The sequence below is a fragment of the Salvelinus fontinalis genome, unplaced genomic scaffold, assembly GCF_029448725.1.
Source record: "Salvelinus fontinalis isolate EN_2023a unplaced genomic scaffold, ASM2944872v1 scaffold_0228, whole genome shotgun sequence".
NCBI lineage: Eukaryota > Metazoa > Chordata > Actinopteri > Salmoniformes > Salmonidae > Salvelinus > Salvelinus fontinalis.
The window spans coordinates 48262-70000 of record NW_026600437.1 but is presented as its reverse complement, the minus strand read 5'-3'; the positions used below and the strand labels follow the sequence as shown (position 1 = coordinate 70000).

At 47.6% G+C, this 21739-nt stretch overlaps 1 protein-coding gene across 1 annotated transcript in view; it reads right to left on the bottom strand.

Moving 5' to 3' along the window:
• The window catches only part of LOC129844773 (voltage-dependent calcium channel subunit alpha-2/delta-1-like), a 127500-nt gene that overhangs the window by 68264 nt on the left and 37497 nt on the right, over window positions 1-21739 (bottom strand). The window contains exon 3 of the mRNA XM_055912878.1: window positions 20350-20466. Coding sequence (XP_055768853.1) covers window positions 20350-20466 — 117 coding nt within the window. The remainder of the gene's footprint in view (window positions 1-20349; window positions 20467-21739) is intronic.

Below are 21739 nucleotides of genomic sequence, written 5' to 3'. Positions count from 1 at the left end.
ATCATCATCTGCTCATCATCATCGGCTCATCTATCACTCCAGTGTTAATGTTCTAAGTTGTAATTACTTTGCTACTATGGCCTATGTATTGCCTAACCTCCTCACACCATTTGCACACACTGTATATAGACTTTCGTTTTATTCTATTGTGTTATTGACTGTACGCTTGTTTATTCCATGTGTAACTCTGTGCTGTTGTTTGTGTCGCACTGTTTTGCTTTATCTTGGCCAGGTCGCAGTTGTAAATGAGAACTTGTTCTCAACTGGCTTACCTGGTTAAATAAAGGTGAAATAAAATAAATAAATATAAAACCTCATATGCGCTGCACAACAGACACTGAACTGACCAGCTCCTGTTGTGCTGCTATGGACTGACCAGCTCCTGTTGTGCTGCTATGGACTGACCAGCTCCTGATGTGCTGTTATGGACTGACCAGCTCCTGATGTAATGCTATGGACTGACCAGCTCCTGTGGTGCTGTTATGGACTGACCAGCTCCTGATGTAATGCTATGGACTGACCAGCTCCTGATGTGCTGCTATGGACTGACCAGCTCCTGATGTGCTGTTATGGACTGACCAGCTCCTGTGGTGCTGCTATGGACTGACCAGCTCCTGATGTAATGCTATGGACTGACCAGCTCCTGATGTGCTGTTATGGATTGACCAGCTCCTGTTGTGCAGCAATGGACTGACCAGCTCCTGATGTGCTGCTATGGACTGACCAGCTCCTGATGTGCTGCTATGGACTGACCAGCTCCTGTTGTGCTGCTATGGACTGACCAGCTCCTGATGTGCTGTTATGGACTGACCAGCTCCTGTTGTGCTGCTATGGACTGACCAGCTCCTGTTGTGCTGCTATGGACTGACCAGCTCCTGATGTGCTGCTATGGACTGACCAGCTCCTGTTGTGCTTCTATGGACTGACCAGCTCCTGTTGTGCTGCTATGGACTGACCAGCTCCTGATGTGCTGCTATGGACTGACCAGCTCCTGATGTGCTGTTATGGACTGACCAGCTCCTGATGTGCTGCTATGGACTGACCAGCTCCTGTTGTGCTGCTATGGACTGACCAGCTCCTGATGTGCTGCTATGGACTGACCAGCTCCTGTTGTGCTGCTATGGACTGACCAGCTCCTGATGTGCTGCTATGGACTGACCAGCTCCTGTTTTCTCCTGTTGTGCTGCTATGGACTGACCAGCTCCTGATGTGCTGCTATGGACTGACCAGCTCCTGTTGTGCTGCTATGGACTGACCAGCTCCTGATGTGCTGCTATGGACTGACCAGCTCCTGATGTGCTGCTATGGACTGACCAGCTCCTGTTGTGCTGCTATGGACTGACCAGCTCCTGTTGTGCTGCTATGGACTGACCAGCTCCTGATGTGCTGCTATGGACTGACCAGCTCCTGATGTGCTGCTATGGACTGACCAGCTCCTGTTGTGCTGCTATGGACTGACCAGCTCCTGATGTGCTGTTATGGACTGACCAGCTCCTGATGTAATGCTATGGACTGACCAGCTCCTGTTGTGCTGCTATGGACTGACCAGCTCCTGATGTGCTGCTATGGACTGACCAGCTCCTGTTTTCTCCTGTTGTGCTGTTCTGGGGAACTACGGTAAGCTTCATAATGTTAAATAATGTGACAGGTGAAATGAAGAACGCAAGCTGCTTTATTTTTTAAAACTAGGCAAGTCAGTTAAGAGCTAATTCTTATTTACAATGACAGCCTATCGGGGAACAGTGGGTTAACTGCTTTGTTCAGGGGCAGAAAGACAGATTTTTACCTTGTCAGCTTAGGGATTCGATCCAGCAAACGTTCGGTTTCTGGTCCAACGCTCTAACCACTAGGCTACCTGCCACCCCAAGTACCCCAGTATACGGTATATACGGTATAAGCCTAACATGTAACATTAAGAAGCATTTCAAATGAAGAAATTGAGACATTGCCGTGGTTACTACGTTTCATCCAACCATCTACTATTACCTCACGGTAAGGCCCCTACACGGCAAAATTAGACCACGCCGTTGGACTAAGGTCACCGCTAAATATGCATCCCAGTTGCCTGGAAATAAGTATATAATGAGCAGGTAAGTGGCCATGTTGGCTCAAGGCATGGTGACCTCATAGTGTTTACACCTGCCCTGGCTCGTCATGCAGGCATGGGGTGAGAGGGAGTGGAGCAGGGCAAGAGCTATTAGTGGATCTGGAGAGGAGCCATTTTGTCTCTGTGCGGCTCAGTGGGGTTGTGCCACCTGTCAACATGCCAAAGCCCAGCATAAAGTAACTCCAGATGAAGGGTCCCTCAGGCCCCCAGCACTTTAACACACTAATATCTTACACTGAGCTACGGGGCTCTGGCTTTTGTGTGTGAGTGTGTGCGTGTGCTAGCTAAGTTAGATTTAGATGAGAGATGGCGGAAGAGAGAGAAAGTCACAGAGGGAAGAGTAGAAGCAAGAGTGTGTGTGTATAATTCTGTGAGTGTCTGGCTAGAGTACAATTTGTCTGATCTCTCTGTCTCGCTCCGATCCATCCCATAATTGCACACTTTGAGCTGCCATAGTAACAACATAACAGCATTCCTAATTTCCTTTGCCCAGCATGCATTTTAACCATGCTGTAAGATGCAATATATCATCCACTGTAGGCCACTTGCTAGCTAGCCAATATGAATTACACCCTCTGTTCAGATCAATCAGCAGGGTGCTTATTCAATGAGGAAGTTACTCTGAAGTGAACCAGTAATACTCTCCCAAATGCCATCAATATCATTTCCCCTGTGATAATAACCCTGATTTCAAATTCTGCATACAACATCAATCAGGGGATGAATAAATGCATTTTTCAGACAGATGTGTTTGTGATACTAATGCAATTTATTAGAGCTTGGTCTGGGCTACAAATGCTCCTTGTTTTGTATAAGTAAACACGAACACACACACCATATTGTGTGTGTGTGCATGCGCATATGTGCGTACATCTATGCATAATGTCAAGACTGAGTGTGTAGCATGTGATTATGAGGGTTAAACTCCAGTGTTTAATGACCCACAGTTGTCACCTCCTCCTCCTATGATAGACCAGGCAGGAATAATGACTGAGTCCCAGACACTGAGTGACTCCATTGTAATTGTAACAGTCCTGACCTATTTATGTTAGTTTTTATGTGTTTATGGTCAGGGCATGTGTTTTGGGTGGGCAGTCTATGTTATCTGTTTCTATGTTGGTTTCGGTTTGCCTGGTATGGCTCTTGATTAGAGGCAGGTGGTTTGCATTTTCCTCTAATCAAGAGTCATATTTAGGTAGGGCATTCTCACTGTTTGTTTGTGGGTGATTGTCTCCTGTGATGTTTCGTGTTGTTCGATATATATTCACAAACGGGACTGTTTGGCTGTTCGTATGTTTCGATGTCCGTTCCTGTTCGTGAGTTTACGTTTGTCTATGTAAGTTTATGTTCAGGTTGCGTCGACGTCGTTTTGTTATTTTGTAAGTGTTGAAAGTGTTTTGTTTTGTTTAGTCTACGTCGTGTTATATAATAAAGATGGCATATTTCCCTGACTCCGCATTTTGGTCCGAAGATCCTTCTCTCCTCACCTCATCCGAGGATGAGGAAAGCGACAGCTATTACAGAATCACCCACCAACAAAATGTGACCAAGCGGTATGGGAAAAATAAACGGAGTAAGGGACAGAAGAAGGAGCAATGGACATGGGACGATGTTCTGGATGGAAAGGGTGTCTACACATGGGAGGAAATCCTAGCTGGTAGAGATCGCCTCCCATGGGAACAGCTGGAGGCACTGAGGAGAGCGGAGGCTACCGGAGAGAGGAACCGGAGCTATGAGGGAACGCGTCTGGCACGGAAGCCGAAAAAGCCCGTGAGTAACTCCCAAAAATTTCTTGGGGGGGGGCTAAAGGGTAGTGGGCCAAGGGCAGGTAGGAGACCTGCGCCCACTTCCCAGGCTTACCGTGGAGAGCGGGAGTACGGGCAGGCGCCGTGTTACGCAGTAGAGCGCACGGTGTCTCCTGTACGAGTGCATAGCCCAGTGCGGGTTATTCCACCTCCCCGCACTGGGAGGGCTAGATTGGGTATTGAGCCAGGTGTCATGAGGCCGGCTCAACGCGTCTGGTCTCCAGTGCGTCTCCTCGGGCCGGCATACATGGCACCTGCATTAAGCATGGTTTCCCCGGTTCGCCTACATAGGCCGGTGCGGGTTATTCCACCTCCCCGCACTGGTCGGGCAACCGGGAGTATTCAACCAGGTAAGGTTGGGCAAGCTCAATGCTCAAGAGTGCCAGTACGCCTCCACGGTCCGGTATTTCCGGCACCACCTCCCCGCCCCAGCCTAGTACCTACAGTGTCTACACTATGCACTAGGCTACCAGTGCATATCCTGAGCCCTGTTCCTCCTCCACGCACTCTCCCTGTAGTGCGTGTATCTAGCCCGGTGCCTCCAGTTCCGGCCCCACGCACTAAGCTACCAGTGCGTCTCCAGAGCCCTGAACCCACTGTATCTTCTCCCCCTACTAATCCTGATGTGCTTGTCCTCAGCCCGGCGTCACCAGTGCCGGTACCACGCATCAGGGATAGAGTAGGCTTTGAGAATACAGTGTGCCCTGTCCCTGCTCCCCGCACTAGTAGGAAGGTGCTTGTCATTAGCACGGTGCCTCCAGTTCCGGCACCACGCACCAGGTCTACAGTGCGCCATATCCGGCCAGAGCCATCCGTCTCCCCAGCGCCATCTGAGCCATCCGTCTCCCCAGCGCCATCTGAGCCATCCGTCTCTCCAGCGCCATCTGAGCCATCCGTCTCCCCAGCGCCATCTGAGCCATCCGTCTCCCCAGCGCCATCTGAGCCATCCGTCTCCCCAGCGCCATCTGAGCCATCCGTCTGCCAGGAGCCTGCAAAGCCGCCCGTCTGCCATGAGCCTGCAAAGCCGCCCGTCTGCCATGAGCCTACAGAGCCGTCAGCCAGACAGGAGCCGCTAGAGCCATCAGCCAGACAGGAGCCGCTAGAGCCGTCAGCCAGACAGGATCTGCCAGAGCCGCCAACCAGACAGGATCTGCCAGAGCCGCCAACCAGACAGGATCTGCCAGAGCCGCCAACCAGACAGGATCTGTCAGAGCCGCCAACCAGACAGGATCTGCCAGAGCCGCCAACCAGACAGGATCTGCCAGAGCCGCCAGCGAGCCATGAGCAGCCAGAGCCGCCAGTGAGCCATGAGCAGCCAGAGCCGTCAGAGAGCCATGAGCAGCCAGAGCCGTCAGAGCGCCATGAGCAGCCAGAGCCGTCAGAGCGCCATGAGCGTCGAGAGCCGTCAGAGCGCCATGAGCGTCGTGAGCCGTCAGCCTGCCATGAGCGTCGAGAGCCGTCAGCCTGCCATGAGCGTCGAGAGCCGTCAGCCTGCCATGAGCGTCGAGAGCCGTCAGCCTGCCATGAGCGTCGAGAGCCGTCAGCCTGCCATGAGCGTCGAGAGCCGTCAGCCTGCCATGAGCGTCGAGAGCCGTCAGCCTGCCATGAGCGTCGAGAGCTGTCAGCCTGCCATGAGCGTCGAGAGCCGTCAGCCAGCCATGAGCATCGAGAGTCGTCAGTCAGCCATGAGCTGCCCTTCAGCCTGAAAAGGCTGGATACCCAGAACTGCCCATCAGTCCAGAGCTGTCTCTCTGTCCGGAGCTGCCTTTCAGTCCGGAGTTGCCCCTCTATCCTAATCTCCCTCTCTATCTTCATCTATCTCTATAGTCTTATCTATCCCTCTATCTTGATTTATCTCTCTGTCCCGGTGTTATCCTTATTAAATATATTATTAAGAGAATTGTGTGGGGGAAAAAAGAGGGTGGACATTCTTTGTGGGAGGAAGTTAGGATGGATTATGGTGGGGTGGGAACCGCGCCCGGAGCCTGAGCCACCACCGTGGTCAACTGCCCACCCGGACCCTCCCCTGGACTTTGTGCTGGTGCGCCCGGCGTTCGCACCTTGGGGGGGGGGGTACTGTAACAGTCCTGACCTATTTATGTTAGTTTTTATGTGTTTATGGTCAGGGCATGTGTTTTGGGTGGGCAGTCTATGTTATCTGTTTCTATGTTGGTTTCGGTTTGCCTGGTATGGCTCTTGATTAGAGGCAGGTGGTTTGCATTTTCCTCTAATCAAGAGTCATATTTAGGTAGGGCATTCTCACTGTTTGTTTGTGGGTGATTGTCTCCTGTGATGTTTCGTGTTGTTCGATATATATTCACAAACGGGACTGTTTGGCTGTTCGTATGTTTCGATGTCCGTTCCTGTTCGTGAGTTTACGTTTGTCTATGTAAGTTTATGTTCAGGTTGCGTCGACGTCGTTTTGTTATTTTGTAAGTGTTGAAAGTGTTTTGTTTTGTTTAGTCTACGTCGTGTTATATAATAAAGATGGCATATTTCCCTGACTCCGCATTTTGGTCCGAAGATCCTTCTCTCCTCACCTCATCCGAGGATGAGGAAAGCGACAGCTATAACAGTAATTAACCAACACAAGATTACATTACAACGCCTCGTTTCATGGCTGTCTATTGTTACCATTAACCTTAGCTTAGTCGATGGAGACAGCTTGATTGTTCAGATTTCAGAACTAGTGCTTAGAATGCCAAGACTTATTGTGATGAATGCCAAGATGGCCAAAACATCAAGGAGTGAAAGCTGCACCTGTATTTCCTTCCAGTGTAAATACATCACAAACACATTCAATGTTAAATAGGAAGTACTTAGATGGAAGTTTGTTGGTAGGTTGTTGTGGCATTGGAGAGGTAGCTGGGGAAGCTAAGTATAGCACACTGGGAACCAACGCAGCATCTGTTTATGAAGCCGGCGTTGCTTAGCAAACGAGCGTCATGCCAACCGGCAATTCTGGTAGCATTCGTGGCGCCGAGCTCCATGGCGACGCCTGGGTTCCCGTGTGGCAGCAACGGTAACAAGAGCTCAAAAACAATCAGCGTTGCCATCTCCACACTGTGTTAAACTTCACACTCCATCCTAGCCGCAAATAAGGCTTTACAAGGACCTATGTTCCTTCCTGTCACTGATGGACTAACTTCAAATTAGGTAACTTTTGTTTCTTAGTCCACCGACCTGGAGAGTCAAACACTGCACACAGAGAGACAAATCACACAAACTGTGGCTTTGGATCTGGTGCGGAGCCCATAAGCTTTTAGACATGGAGCCAAAGAGCTGTATGTAATCCCACAGGCTAAAATCAACTCACACCCAATCAATATTCAAATGCAGGATGGCTACTCTGTCTTCATATTCCTTCTTTCTGCCCTTCCTCCTCTTTCCTGCTCTTTTGTTCCCTCCCTCTTAGGCTAATCTCTCTTGCTCTATTGTCACTTTGTCTGGCACTCTCCCTCTCTCTCTCTCTATCCATTTACCCATTCATCGATTGCTCTCCTATATCTCTTTCTCTCCTGGTCTTAATTATGGTGTGCACCACTCAGGGTCAATCTGGTCTGTCTGTCTGTAGTTCCCCAAAGTTGTTACGCTTTTGTCAACAAGTATCCACCCACGGGTGGATTCAATGTCCCAGAAGATGATCCTTCAATGCATTGAGATGGAATAACCTTCTCTTGCTCCAGCTCTTTTTCTCTTCCTCTAACTTTGGAACATTCTGGAATATTCGGCATGTCCCAGAATGCTTTGCTCCATAGGATCCCCTTTAGCTTTTCAAAAAAATAAAAGATAAGATATTTAATTTGGCCTCTACTACTATAGCCCATAGAAAGACATTGAATAACACATTCATAAATGGCAAAACATACATTTTAAGGAATAAGGATTTGAAGTGTCTGTCCTATATCAAGGAGATATAAGAAAGCTCAGGAAATATATATATATATTTATCCCCTTATTTTTGTTGGCACAAAACTACCTCCATACCTCCATTAATTTGTATGAGTTACGTTTAGACGAGTCTCGTGACACTTGTGGTGAACACCATCTTGTTCGTGAGAGTCTCCCCTTTCTACAGTGGGGCCATATCAGTTTGTAGCCCAAAACGGTTTGGACGCTACAGACAAAAGTTGGCACATCAGCGTTACCGACTACAAACGAGTCCTTTTCGGATGCTCCAGACGTTTTCGTGAGAAGACCGTTTTCTGGAATGTTTCATGGTCTACAAAATGCACTGTAGCTCTGTCACTTTGCACCGCTGATGAGGAAGGGCGACATAGGAGGATGTTGTGGATTGAGACACAACCCATGCAAAAAACAGATATCTCTAGCGTAAAATTAAACTGACAGATTTTTCTGGGGATTTCTGTATTACGTTACTTAGATTGCCAGGTCAATACAATCCCCCCAAGCTGAGTGCCAATGCATATTATCATCTAAAACAATGTAAAATACTAGTTAGTATTGTTAATGGACGTTCGGCTGCAGAAAATCAGCAGAACCACTATCTGGAATTGTGCACCCATGGTCGTTGTAATAACTGCATTATTTCATGGATGGAAGTCTGGCACCTGCGAACATCACATCACATCTCTACGCAGCTCTGACGGCTTGGACTATTCCTCTTGGAATGGTTGACTACAGGGCCAGTCTAAGAGTGGTGTAAAAAGGGGAATAAATAATGAATGAAGAGACAGAGAGAGAGACAGACAAAGGTGGCCAGGGTATCAAAGACAGCAGGCGTCTGGAGCGATAGCAGTCAATGAGAGGTCAGATCTATCCAGTAAATACCCATGTAGAAGACCACGCACGCACGCACGCACACACACACACACACACACTAAGCACCAAGCACACATTAAGCACCAAGCACCAAGCACCTTCAGTCAGTGATATTAACCAGGGACAGCCCTATAAAGCCCTGTAGTGAGAGTGTGTTATTGAGAATGTGTGGGCTCTTCCATTTGTGCTCCGGAGTAATGACAGAGGTAATCTGAGCATACTAAAGCGGGGGAGGCTCTGTCATAGGAACAGAGAGAGAGACCAGAAAAAGAGAGGAGAGGAAGGGAGGGGAAGAGAAAGAGAGACCAGAGTTTCTCAGAAGCCTATTTATGAAGTGAAATATTTCCTTCTTTTCAACAATGAGTGTTTAGCATCCATTTCCCACTGCCCTGCAGTCACAAATCACGGAGAAACGCCACAGGATATGGAGACAATATAAATAGAGAGAGACAGAAGAAGAAAAATAAAGGGAGGGCAAGGAGAGAGCAAGAAGAGAGTGATGGAAAGAAAGATATGAGGGCTAACATGCTGACCACACTGCTAGTATTACATGCGCAAGCGTTGCAAAAAAATAAGTAGCCAAGCGCTAAAATAGAACTTGGCTCTATTTTTTACGCTTGACACGCTGCAAGTCCCAGCCTCTCCCAGGAGCCTATACCCATGTGGGTGATTGAAAGTTGAACTGAGGTCCACACTCCAGTCCAGTTGGTGGTGGTAATGCACCTTAAAGTTGGTTGCCAACTCCCATATAAAGTCCAAAGAAGAAGAAGAAGTTATCTGTGGTTATCTGTGGATTAATTGTCGGAGGAGAGGACCTTGTGCATTTCAGGTAAAATAACAACCCAATGTTTACATCCCGGGACAAATTAGCTGGGCAACAGCAAGCGAGCTAGCTAAATGGACATGAATGTTTCATGCATTTTGACCTGTCCCCAAATTAATATAGGTGGTTCAGAGTTCGTTTTGATTTTTCAACCTGCGCGACCTGATCGCGTCTGGTGTGGATGGACTAAAACGTGGACGCACGCACGTGCCCAGTCTAGTCAGCATGTGAGAAGAACTGACAGGGGGAAAGAGAAGAGCTGACAGGGGGAAAGAGAAGAACTGACAGGGGGAAAGAGAAGAACTGAAAGGGGGAAAGAGAAGAGCTGACAGGGTGAAAGAGAAGAGCTGACAGGGGGAAAGAGAAGAGCTGACAGGAGGAAAGAGAAGAACTGACAGGGGGAAAGAGAAGAGCTGACAGGGGGAAAGAGAAAAGCTGACAGGGGAAAGAGAAGAGCTGACAGGAGGAAAGAGAAGAGCTGACAGCGGGAAAGAGAAGAGCTGACAGGGGGAAAGAGAAGAGCTGACAGGGGAAATAGAAGAGCTGACAGGGGGAAAGAGAAGAACTGACAGGGGGAAAGAGAGGAGCTGACAGGGGGAAAGAGAAGAGCTGACAGGGGGAAAGAGAAGAGCTGACAGGGGGAAAGAGAAGAGCTGACAGGTGAAAGAGAAGAACTGAAAGGGGGAAAGAGAAGAACTGACAGGTGAAAGAGAAGAACTGAAAGGGGGAAAGAGAAGAACTGACAGGGGGAAAGAGAAGAACTGACAGGGGGAAAGAGAAGAACTGACAGGGGGAAAGAGAAGAGCTGACAGGGGGAAAGAGAAGAGCTGACAGGGGGAAAGAGAAGAACTGACAGGGGGAAAGAGAAGAGCTGACAGGGCGAAAGAGAAGAACTGAAAGGGGGAAAGAGAAGAGCTGACAGAAGGAAAGAGAAGAGCTGACAGGAGGAAAGAGAAGAACTGACAGGGGGAAAGAGAAGAGCTGACAGGGGGAAAGAGAAGAGCTGACAGGGGGAAAGAGAAGAGCTGACAGGGGGAAAGAGAAGAACTGAAAGGGGGAAAGAGAAGAGCTGACAGGGGGAAAGAGAAAAACTGACAGGGGGAAAGAGAAGAGCTGACAGGGGGAAAGAGAAGAGCTGACAGGGGGAAAGAGAAGAGCTGACAGGGGGAAAGAGACGAACTGACAGGGGGAAAGAGAAGAGCTGACAGGGGGAAAGAGAAGAACTGACAGGGGGAAAGAGAAGAACTGACAGGGGGAAAGAGAAAAACTGACAGGGGAAAGAGAAGAATTAGAAAGAGTGAAGTTGGAGAATAAGAGAGAACAGAAAGAGAGGAGAGGGAGAAGGATCGAGGGAAAGAAAGATCAGAGTGGAAACAAGGAGTTTGTGTATATGTGTGTGTCTACAACTTCTATTTGGGAGAGCTGCTTACAGAAGCACAAATCTAATGACACTAAGAAACATGGCCGACCCACTGTCATAACAAAGAAGGTCTCCGAGAGATATAAACAACCTAAGTCAGTTTAGGGGGATTTGTTGAATATTGATTTAGGAGAATGTTTTACTGCTTTGATGACAGACTGATTTATGTCATTACATTAGACTAGAATAATGCCCAGGTAACATTCTCGTAACGTTATTAGAATGTTAGTTTGGTCAATGACCAGACTCTTTGGGCACTTGGACTTTAGCTAAGGGCAAACCCAGATATAGTCCTAACTATGAGGGACAGTCTAGGAATGTAAGCTGATACAGAAGTCGTTGGGTTTAAGAGCTAAGTTAAGAGCTAATAGCTAAGTTAAGGGATCAGTGACTTGACACGGCAAATTTGTATGTAAGTTTGGATGCACTGCAAGCTCAAGGCAGAAAGAGATGAGAGACAAGAAGAAAGAGAGAAAGAGAGAGAAGACATGTCTAGACTTGACAGTTCATGCAGCTTTAGTTTTTTATCATAGAGTTCTGATCATGAAATTCATGCATCTACTGTACACTTACATTTAAGGTGTACATTTACGGTGTACACCTACATACACCTACCATGTCCACAGTGTGTCCGGATTCCCTTTTCCAACGCTTTACTCAAATGCCACTATGCATTCTATAAACATTGAAATAGGCAAAATATGATAATAACACAACAACAACTGATGGCAGTAGCTAACTAACTGTAGCTAACTAGCCTGCTAACACCTGTAGCTAGCCAGCAAGCTAGCAAGCATCGCTAAAGGGATTGCAAATGGGTTAGCATTATTTTTCTAAATATTAGCTAGACGGCTAGCATTTATGTGGCCAGTAAACACGTTCCTCACACGGTAGGAATGTATTTCCACCAACGTTATAATTAAAAGGTGCTTATAGGTCCCAAAATGCCAGTTTTCTGGAGACTTGTGGGATGAGTGCTGATGACATCGTCCACTGTATGTGCTTTCGGTGGCCTGATTGCATCCAGACTGAGAAGGAAACCCGTACACAATGCTTCCCTGACCACCTCCTGAAGTGGTCAGACAGATCAGAACACAATCACGCCACATAGCCACTTTAGTGCGTCTAGACCCGTCTTTTCAATGCGATCTTCGTATTCTGACAGCAGAAGTCACAAGTGCAGACACGACCAGAGAGAGATAGAGACAGGGAAGGGGGGATGCGGGAACAAGGAAAAGAAGGCCCTGCATTATGGGAAAAAAATGTGGGCATGACAGAGAGTGAGAGAGAGAGAAAGTGAGGAGGAAGACAGAAAGAGGCAAAGAGCCATTAGGTGAGCCCTGCACACGTACAGCTGGTGCTCATGCCCTCAGGGTGCCTGCACAGTCACAGCGGCATCTGGCACACCATCAGATACCCTGCCAATGTCTGCCAAACAAGCAGGCCAGAAAGAGAGAGTTAGAGAGAGCTAGAGAGAGCGAGAGAGAGAGAGAGCGCGAAAAAGGAAAGAAGCGGAAACTGAAAAAGGGAGAGAGCAAAGAAGGAGAGATAGAAAGAGAGGAAGTGAGAATATTCCGCCTCTCTTCACCATACCCTGTCCTCCTCATTATATAGCCCTAATTAAGGATCAGTGATCTCTCAGTCTCCCTCTGTGAGAGCAGGGGAAGCAGGGCATGTGTGTGTGTGTGTGCATCTAAAGGTGTCTAAGTGTAATAGTATGTGTTTTTAAAAGTGTGAGTGTGTATGCGTGTGAATTTGGGTGTGCATGTTTGTGTGTGTGTGTGGGGGTCTAAAACAGTTGCTCCATGCAACATCCTCTCTACCTCCACCCTCCTGTCATCTCCACCCTCCTCTCTACCTCCACCATCCTCTGTATCGCACCACAACAGACCCTGTCATCTCCAACATCCTCTCTACCTCCACCCTCCTGTCATCTCCCCCCTCCTCTCCACCTCCACCCTCCTGTCATCTCCACCATCCTGTCATCTCCACCGTCCTCTGTATCACACCACAACAGACCCTGTCATCTCCACCATCCTCTCTATCGCACCACAACAGACCCTGTCATCTCCACCATCCTCTCTATCGCACCACAACAGACCCTGTCATCTCCACCCTCCTCTCTACCTCCACCCTCCTGTCATCTCCACCCTCCTCTCTACCTCCACCCTCCTGTCATCTCCACCATCCTCTCTATCTCCACCCTCTTGTCATCTCCACCATCCTCCCTATCTCCACCATCCTCTGTATCACACCACAACAGACCCTGTCATCTCCACCATCCTCTGTATCGCACCACAACAGACCCTGTCATCTCCACCATCCTCTCTATGACACCACAACAGACCCTGTCATCTCTATGACACCACAACAGACCCTGTCATCTCCACCATCCTCTGTATCGCACCACAACAGACCCTGTCATCTCCACCATCCTCTCTATGACACCACAACAGACCCTGTCATCTCCACCATCCTCTGTATCACACCACAACAGACCCTGTCATCTCCACCATCCTCTGTATGACACCACAACAGACCCTGTCATCTCCGCCATCCTCTCTATGACACCACAACAGACCCTGTCATCTCCACCATCCTCTGTATCACACCACAACAGACCCTGTCATCTCCACCATCCTCTGTATGACTCCACAACAGACCCTGTCATCTCCACCACCCTCTGTATCGCACCACAACAGACCCTGTCATCTCCACCATCCTCTCTATGACACCACAACAGACCCTGTCATCTCCACCCTCCTCTCTACCTCCACCCTCCTGTCATCTCCACCATCTTCTGTATCACACCACAACAGACCCTGTCATCTCCACCATCCTCTGTATCACACCACAACAGACCCTGTCATCTCCACCATCCTCTGTATCACACCACAACAGACCCTGTCATCTCCACCATCCTCTGTATCACACCACAACAGACCCTGTCATCTCCACCATCCTCTGTATCACACCACAACAGACCCTGTCATCTCCACCATCCTCTCTATGACACCACAACAGACCCTGTCATCTCCACCATCCTCTGTATCACACCACAACAGACCCTGTCATCTCCACCATCCTCTGTATGACTCCACAACAGACCCTGTCATCTCCACCATCCTCTGTATCGCACCACAACAGACCCTGTCATCTCCACCATCCTCTCTATGACACCACAACAGACCCTGTCATCTCCACCATCCTCTCTATGACACCACAACAGACCCTGTCATCTCCACCATCCTCTGTATCGCACCACAACAGACCCTGTCATCTCCACCATCCTCTGTATCGCACCACAACAGACCCTGTCATCTCCACCATCCTCTCTATGACTCCACAACAGACCCTGTCATCTCCACCATCCTCTCTATGACACCACAACAGACCCTGTCATCTCCACCATCCTCTCTATGACACCACAACAGACCCTGTCATCTCCACCATCCTCTGTATCACACCACAACAGACCCTGTCATCTCCACCATCCTCTGTATCACACCACAACAGACCCTGTCATCTCCACCATCCTCTGTATCGCACCACAACAGACCCTGTCATCTCCACCATCCTCTCTATCTCCACCCTCTTGTCATCTCCACCATCCTCCCTATCTCCACCATCCTCTGTATCACACCACAACAGACCCTGTCATCTCCACCATCCTCTCTATGACACCACAACAGACCCTGTCATCTCCACCATCCTCTCTATGACTCCACAACAGACCCTGTCATCTCCACCATCCTCTCTATGACTCCACAACAGACCCTGTCATCTCCACCATCCTCTCTATGACTCCACAACAGACCCTGTCATCTCCACCATCCTCTCTATGACTCCACAACAGACCCTGTCATCTCCACCATCCTCTGTATCGCACCACAACAGACCCTGTCATCTCCACCCTCCTCTCTATGACTCCACAACAGACCCTGTCATCTCCACCATCCTCTGTATCGCACCACAACAGACCCTGTCATCTCCACCCTCCTCTCTATGACTCCACAACAGACCCTGTCATCTCCACCATCCTCTGTATCGCACCACAACAGACCCTGTCATCTCCACCATCCTCTGTATCGCACCACAACAGACCCTGTCATCTCCACCATCCTCTGTATCGCACCACAACAGACCCTGTCATCTCCACCATCCTCTGTATCGCACCACAACAGACCCTGTCATCTCTATGACTCCACAACAGACCCTGTCATCTCCACCATCCTCTGTATCGCACCACAACAGACCCTGTCATCTCCACCATCCTCTGTATCGCACCACAACAGACCCTGTCATCTCTATGACACCACAACAGACCCTGTCATCTCTATGACACCACAACAGACCCTGTCATCTCTATGACACCACAACAGAGCATGCGCATCAAGAGTTGCCACTGAATCAGACTGAAAGAACAGACAGGCATCACATCAACCTGCTCCAAACCCAAGATGGCTGCTTATTAAGTTAATGACAGGAGCCAACATTTTAATTGAATTGTGCCGGCTCGACTATCACATTCGCCCCTCGCGCCTAGCCACTAGAGACGGCTACCATAGTAACAAAAGGGAAATGCCTCTATCAGTTTCTCAGACATCTGGGAAAGGAACAGAATACATTGGGGGTGCAGAGATGTACAGAACAGGTTGATCTATAGGGCTAGTGGGGACCTAGTCAGTTGCACAACTGAATGCAATCAACTGAAATGTGTCTTCCACATTTAACCCAACCCCTCTGAATCAGGTGTGGGGGCTGCCTTAATCCACATCTACATCATCAGTGCCTGGGGAGCAGGTGTTGTGGGGGTTAATTTCCTTTGCTCAAGGGCAGAACAACAGATCTTTCCACCTTGCCGGCTCGGGGATGTGAACAAGCAACCTTGCGGTTACTGTCCCAACGCTCTAACTGTTCGGCCACCTGCAGCCTAGTGTGACAGAGAAGAAATGTGCTACTGTGCATATCGGACTAAGAGGATATTTCAGTGGGGTCTTCCTTCGAGAAAGTTGCCGATAATATAACGAGTAGAGATGACAATATTTCTGATTCTACATGGCAGAGTACAATGTCTGTTCTACTTGATGCATTTCTATCTGAACACTCAAAAGTTGCACCTTTCTGAATAAGTTAAGTGATAAGAATAGAATCTACATTTTTCCCAAAATGTGGTTATCTGTTATCAGAGGACATTGTTTTAAATTAAATCAGTTGTACCTTGCCACATTGCACACTATTACATCTAATATGACTAGCTAGCATTGTTACCATGGCAGCATTGCAAAACACGACCTCTCAAAAGAAACAAACCTAAATGTATTAGATGATACTGTTTCTACTTGACAAGTAACACGGACATCCTGTTTTCTTTCCTATGTTCTGTGGTATAGTGTGTAGCAGGCCATTGTGTTGCTGGAAGTCTTTGTTACTAGTCTTTCTGCTCTTGAATTGAAGCTTGAGAGAGCTAGCGTGTTCATATAAGAGTATTTGAAGGTAGAGGAGGGAGAGAGACTGGTATAGTGAAAGAGCTAGAGAGAGCTAGAGAGAGAGAAAGAGAAAGAGAAAGAGAAAGAGAAAGAGAGAGAGAGAGAGAGAGAGAGAGAGAGAGAGAGAGAGAGAGAGAGAGAGAGAGAGAGAGAGAGAGAGAGAGAGAGAGAGCGAGAGAGAGAGAGAGAGAGAGAGAGAGAGAGAGAGAGAGAAAGAGAGAGAGAGAGCTGTTGAATGGGCCCTAATAGGAGCCTGGTGTTGTGAGAGGAGAGTGGTCCTGGTTGAATAGTGTAATAGGAGCCTGGTGTTGTGAGAGGAGAGTGGTCCTGGTTGAATTGTGTAATAGGAGCCTGGTGTTGTGAGAGGAGAGTGGTCCTGGTTGAATAGTGTAATAGGAGCCTGGTGTTGTGAGAGGAGAGTGGTCCTGGTTGAATAGTGTAATAGGACCTGGTGTTGTGAGAGGAGAGTGGTCCTGGTTGAATAGTGTAGTAGGACCTGGTGTTGTGAGAGGAGAGTGGTCCTGGTTGAATAGTGTAATAGGAGCCTGGTGTTGTGAGAGGAGAGTGGTCCTGGTTGAATAGTGTAATAGGACCTGGTGTTGTGAGAGGAGAGTGGTCCTGGTTGAATAGTGTAATAGGACCTGGTGTTGTGAGAGGAGAGTGGTCCTGGTTGAATAGTGTAATAGGACCTGGTGTTGTGAGAGGAGAGTTGTCCTGGTTGAATAGTGTAATAGGACCTGGTGTTGTGAGAGGAGAGTGGTCCTGGTTGAATAGTGTAATAGGACCTGATGTTGTGAGAGGAGAGTGGTCCTGGTTGAATAGTGTAATAGGAGCCTGGTGTTGTGAGAGGAGAGTGGTCCTGGTTGAATAGTGTAATAGGACCTGGTGTTGTGAGAGGAGAGTGGTCCTGGTTGAATAGTGTAATAGGACCTGGTGCTGTGAGAGGAGAGTGGTCCTGGTTGAATAGTGTAATAGGACCTGGTGTTGTGAGAGGAGAGTTGTCCTGGTTGAATAGTGTAATAGGACCTGGTGTTGTGAGAGGAGAGTGGTCCTGGTTGAATAGTGTAATAGGACCTGGTGTTGTGAGAGGAGAGTGGTCCTGGTTGAATAGTGTAATAGGACCTGGTGTTGTGAGAGGAGAGTGGTCCTGGTTGAATAGTGTAATAGGACCTGGTGTTGTGAGAGGAGAGTGGTCCTGGTTGAATAGTGTAATAGGAGCCTGGTGTTGTGAGAGGAGAGTGGTCCTGGTTGAATAGTGTAATAGGACCTGGTGTTGTGAGAGGAGAGTGGTCCTGGTTGAATAGTGTAATAGGACCTGGTGTTGTGAGAGGAGAGTGGTCCTGGTTGAATAGTGTAATAGGACCTGGTGTTGTGAGAGGAGAGTGGTCCTGGTTGAATAGTGTAATAGGACCTGGTGCTGTGAGAGGAGAGTGGTCCTGGTTGAATAGTGTAATAGGAGCCTGGTGTTGTGAGAGGAGAGTGGTCCTGGTTGAATAGTGTAATAGGACCTGGTGTTGTGAGAGGAGAGTGGTCCTGGTTGAATAGTGTAATAGGACCTGGTGCTGTGAGAGGAGAGTGGTCCTGGTTGAATAGTGTAATAGGAGCCTGGTGTTGTGAGAGGAGAGTGGTCCTGGTTGAATAGTGTAATAGGGTCTGTGTTGTTGTCTCACTCAGGGGCCTAATGGATGATAGAATGGTCTGGAACACTACTGTCATGGCACACACACACACAGGAACACATGCAGGCGCACACACTCGGTCATCCCTCTCTTTCTGTGAGTAATTATCACACACGCTCAACGCCCTCTCTTTCTGTGAGTAATTATCACACACGCTCAATGCCCTCTCTTTCTCCCACGGCCAGCTCACACTGTGGACCAGGCATCCCAAATCCCCCTTAATGTAGTCTAACTATTGGCAAATCTACAGTGTATATCTCTAAAACAGTCAGGTCTACATATCGATCTACAGTCAGGTCTCTCTATCTACAGGCAGGTCTATCTATCTACAGTCAGGTCTCTCTATCGATCTACAGTCAGGTCTCTCTATCGATCTACAGTCAGGTCTATCTGTCTACAGTCAGGTCTATCACTCTATCTACAGTCAGGTCTCTCTATCTACAGTCAGGTCTCTCCATCTACAGTCAGGTCTCTCTATCTACAGGCAGGTCTCTCTATCTACAGGCAGGTCTCTATCTACAGTCAGGTCTCTATCTACAGTCAGGTCTCTCTATCTACAGTCAGGTCTCTCTATCTACAGTCAGGTCTATCTCTCTGTCTACAGTCAGGTCTATCTCTCTGTCTACAGTCAGGTCTATCTCTCTGTCGATCACTATAAGCAGATTCAGTTTCGCCTCATTACCCTGAGGGCCACTGGCAGGTCAGTCTGCTCATTAAGGCTCCATGCTAACACTCCACTGGCTGTTGTTCATCGCCCAACCTGCCCCTCGCCACTTGCCAGGAACATCATTATAAATAAGAATTTGTTCTTAACCGACTCTCTTGCTTAAATAGAGGTTAAACAAATAAAATCAGCTGCATGTGTTTATTAATAATGTCTTCTCGTCTAAGTACCTTCAGCCATCCCCCTCTCTCTCCCTCCATCCCCCTCTCCAACCATCTCTCCCATCCTCCATCCCTCTCTTTCTCCATTCCTCTCTTCTTCTTCCACGCACCACTCTCTGCCTTCTCTCTCCCTCCATCCCCCTCTCCAACCATCTCTCCCATCCTCCATCCCTCTCTTTCTCCATTCCTCTCTTCTTCCACGCACCACTCTCCCCCTTCTCTCTCCTTCCCTCCCTCAATCCACATGTCCAGTGAAGAGTTAAACATTCAGAACTGAACACCCTCTGTGACGCGTGCAGGTGAAACCTGACAGATGGTGTTTATCAGAGCTCAGAACAAATGTTGTATTACACCTCTATCTATCTCCATCTATCTACCTAATCTATCAGCAGTGTGTGTGTGTGTCTAACAGTGTGTGTCAGCATTGTATTTTTATCACAATGAGAAACAAAGAAACCAACTATCTCGTTAAAACCTGACTGCAATTATTGTGATGTAAGAAAATTAAAGGAGCTGATGACTGACAGGGTAATTAACACCCGCTACCACGGCAACCCACAGACTTAATTGGATTCTGGCCCAAGCCAAATCGATCCTGATTGATCGAGACACACAATGCCTGGGGACTTTAATTGACTTTACGCAAGTGGTGGTAGGAGAAAGTTATCTGGATTGGGATAGGTATTATACAGAGGGCATAAGGACACAGCGAGGAGAACTTTTAGTCTGACATTGTCTAGTCATAAAGGAAAAGATGGCAGTATGATATTTGTTAACCACAAATGGGATTTGACCCCCTTTCACCCTAACCCTATCACTAACCAAATTCAACAACAAATAGCTCACATTGTTGGTCATAATTTCCGATATCATCAATTTGCCTTTTCTAACACGGTCTATTGAAGTCTCAGAGCTATAAGGATTTCCACACACATTTAATCCAGTTGAAACATACTGAGAATGTACTCAATTATGGGCTACTGCTGTTGGTCAGTCTTTCATTTTGAAAGGGACCAATTTATCCAATGTGTGAAATGAAGCCGATTTGTGAAATGATGCGATGAATCAAGTGAGAAACAAAAACCTGCAGACACACTGCAGCCCTCCAGGAGATGAGTTTCATACCCTCCTTTCTTAGTGTTAAGGTGTGTGTTAAGGTGTGTGTGTGTGTGTGTGTGTGTGTGTGTGTGTGTGTGTGTGTGTGTGTGTGTGTGTGTGTGTGTGTGTGTGTGTGTGTGTGTCTGTGTGTGTGTGTGTGTGTCTGTGTGTGTGTGTGTGTGTGTGTGTGTGTGTGTGTGTGTGTGTGTGTGTGTGTGTGTGTGTGTGTGTGTGTGTGGGCTGATATGAACTGGTACTCACCTTGAGAGCACGAGAACGGTTGGTCAGGAGATTCTCGATGTTCCCCGCTGCATTAGCCACCAGCTGGCTGGCATCGTTGGACCCCACACTGAAGTACTTCCTGTGGCTCTGGAAGATCTGCACCAATCAGGAGATAGACGGTCAAAGGTGGCAGTGAAGCAATCAAGAGAGAGAAACAAGGGTCAAAGGTGACACTGGACCAATCAGGAGAGAGAGATATTTTGATAAAATATTGACATTGTGTATCTGAGAATTGAGGATAGTCACAAAAAATGTACTTGATTACCTTTATTTGCAGGGACAATGAACACAATAATCCAAATGTATGTAAATGTGTCAAATGTGTCAAATCATGACGTCACCGCTGTGTGTACAATGCCAGTGTAAATCAAGCAACATTATGCAACATTGGAGCACAACTACAAACACCATTTAGTGAATATGGAATATGTTTCAGCAAGAGAAATAAAACAATACAAAATCAGAAATGCCAAACAGACAATTATTTAGCAGCCGGAGGGGCTTTCCAAGTCCGACATTAAAACCACAGGCCTGTAGTGTGTGAGTGTGTGTGCGGGCACGCGCGTGTGTGTATGTGCATGTGTGTGTGTGTGTCTAAGTCTGTGTATGGAAGTGTGTGTTTACTTAGCTAACCTCTGCGGGGCTGTGCTATGTGTTTCTGCTTGTCCATGAGTAATGATACTGATGGTTATTCTCCACATGCTCTTTCTGCTTACAAGCAAATACAATCCCCTCCCCTGTGTAGTAAACAAAGCAGGCATGCTGCCAGAGGTCTCAATGAAGGAAACCTACATTTATTCTACTGCAACAGGACAAAGGAATGGTACAGTTGACCATTGATATTATACCACTCTCTATCTATATATAGGATATAGGGTCCAGATTAGGACATATAGTCTAACTATTTTCCCTCACCCCATGAGCATCAAATGATGCCTGCGACAGGAAATTTGCTCCAAACGTGGTATAACACCATCATGGTAAAGATGACTGTTTTTTTCTTCTAAATGTCTGTGATGGCAGCCCTGACAAGCCCTGATATGGTGTCTGTTATGGGTATTGTCCTGAGAATACTGTGTTGCTCAAGGGAAATCATGCCTGTGTGTTGTCCCTGGGACGTCATGCCTGTGTGTGTGTCTGAAAAATGTCATCCAAAAGGAATCTGACGTACATTGACAATTACTGTGATGATTATTCTGCATTTCATATTTCCTAATTTTCTTTCTTTTTTTTCTTCTAGTTATACATTGTTATTGATTAATGCATTGTTGGGCTATAGGTTTGGAAGAAAGACATTTTCACTGTACTTGTGCATGTGACATTTAAACTAGACATAATTACAGAGGCTCCATATCAGGCCTGGCTAGGC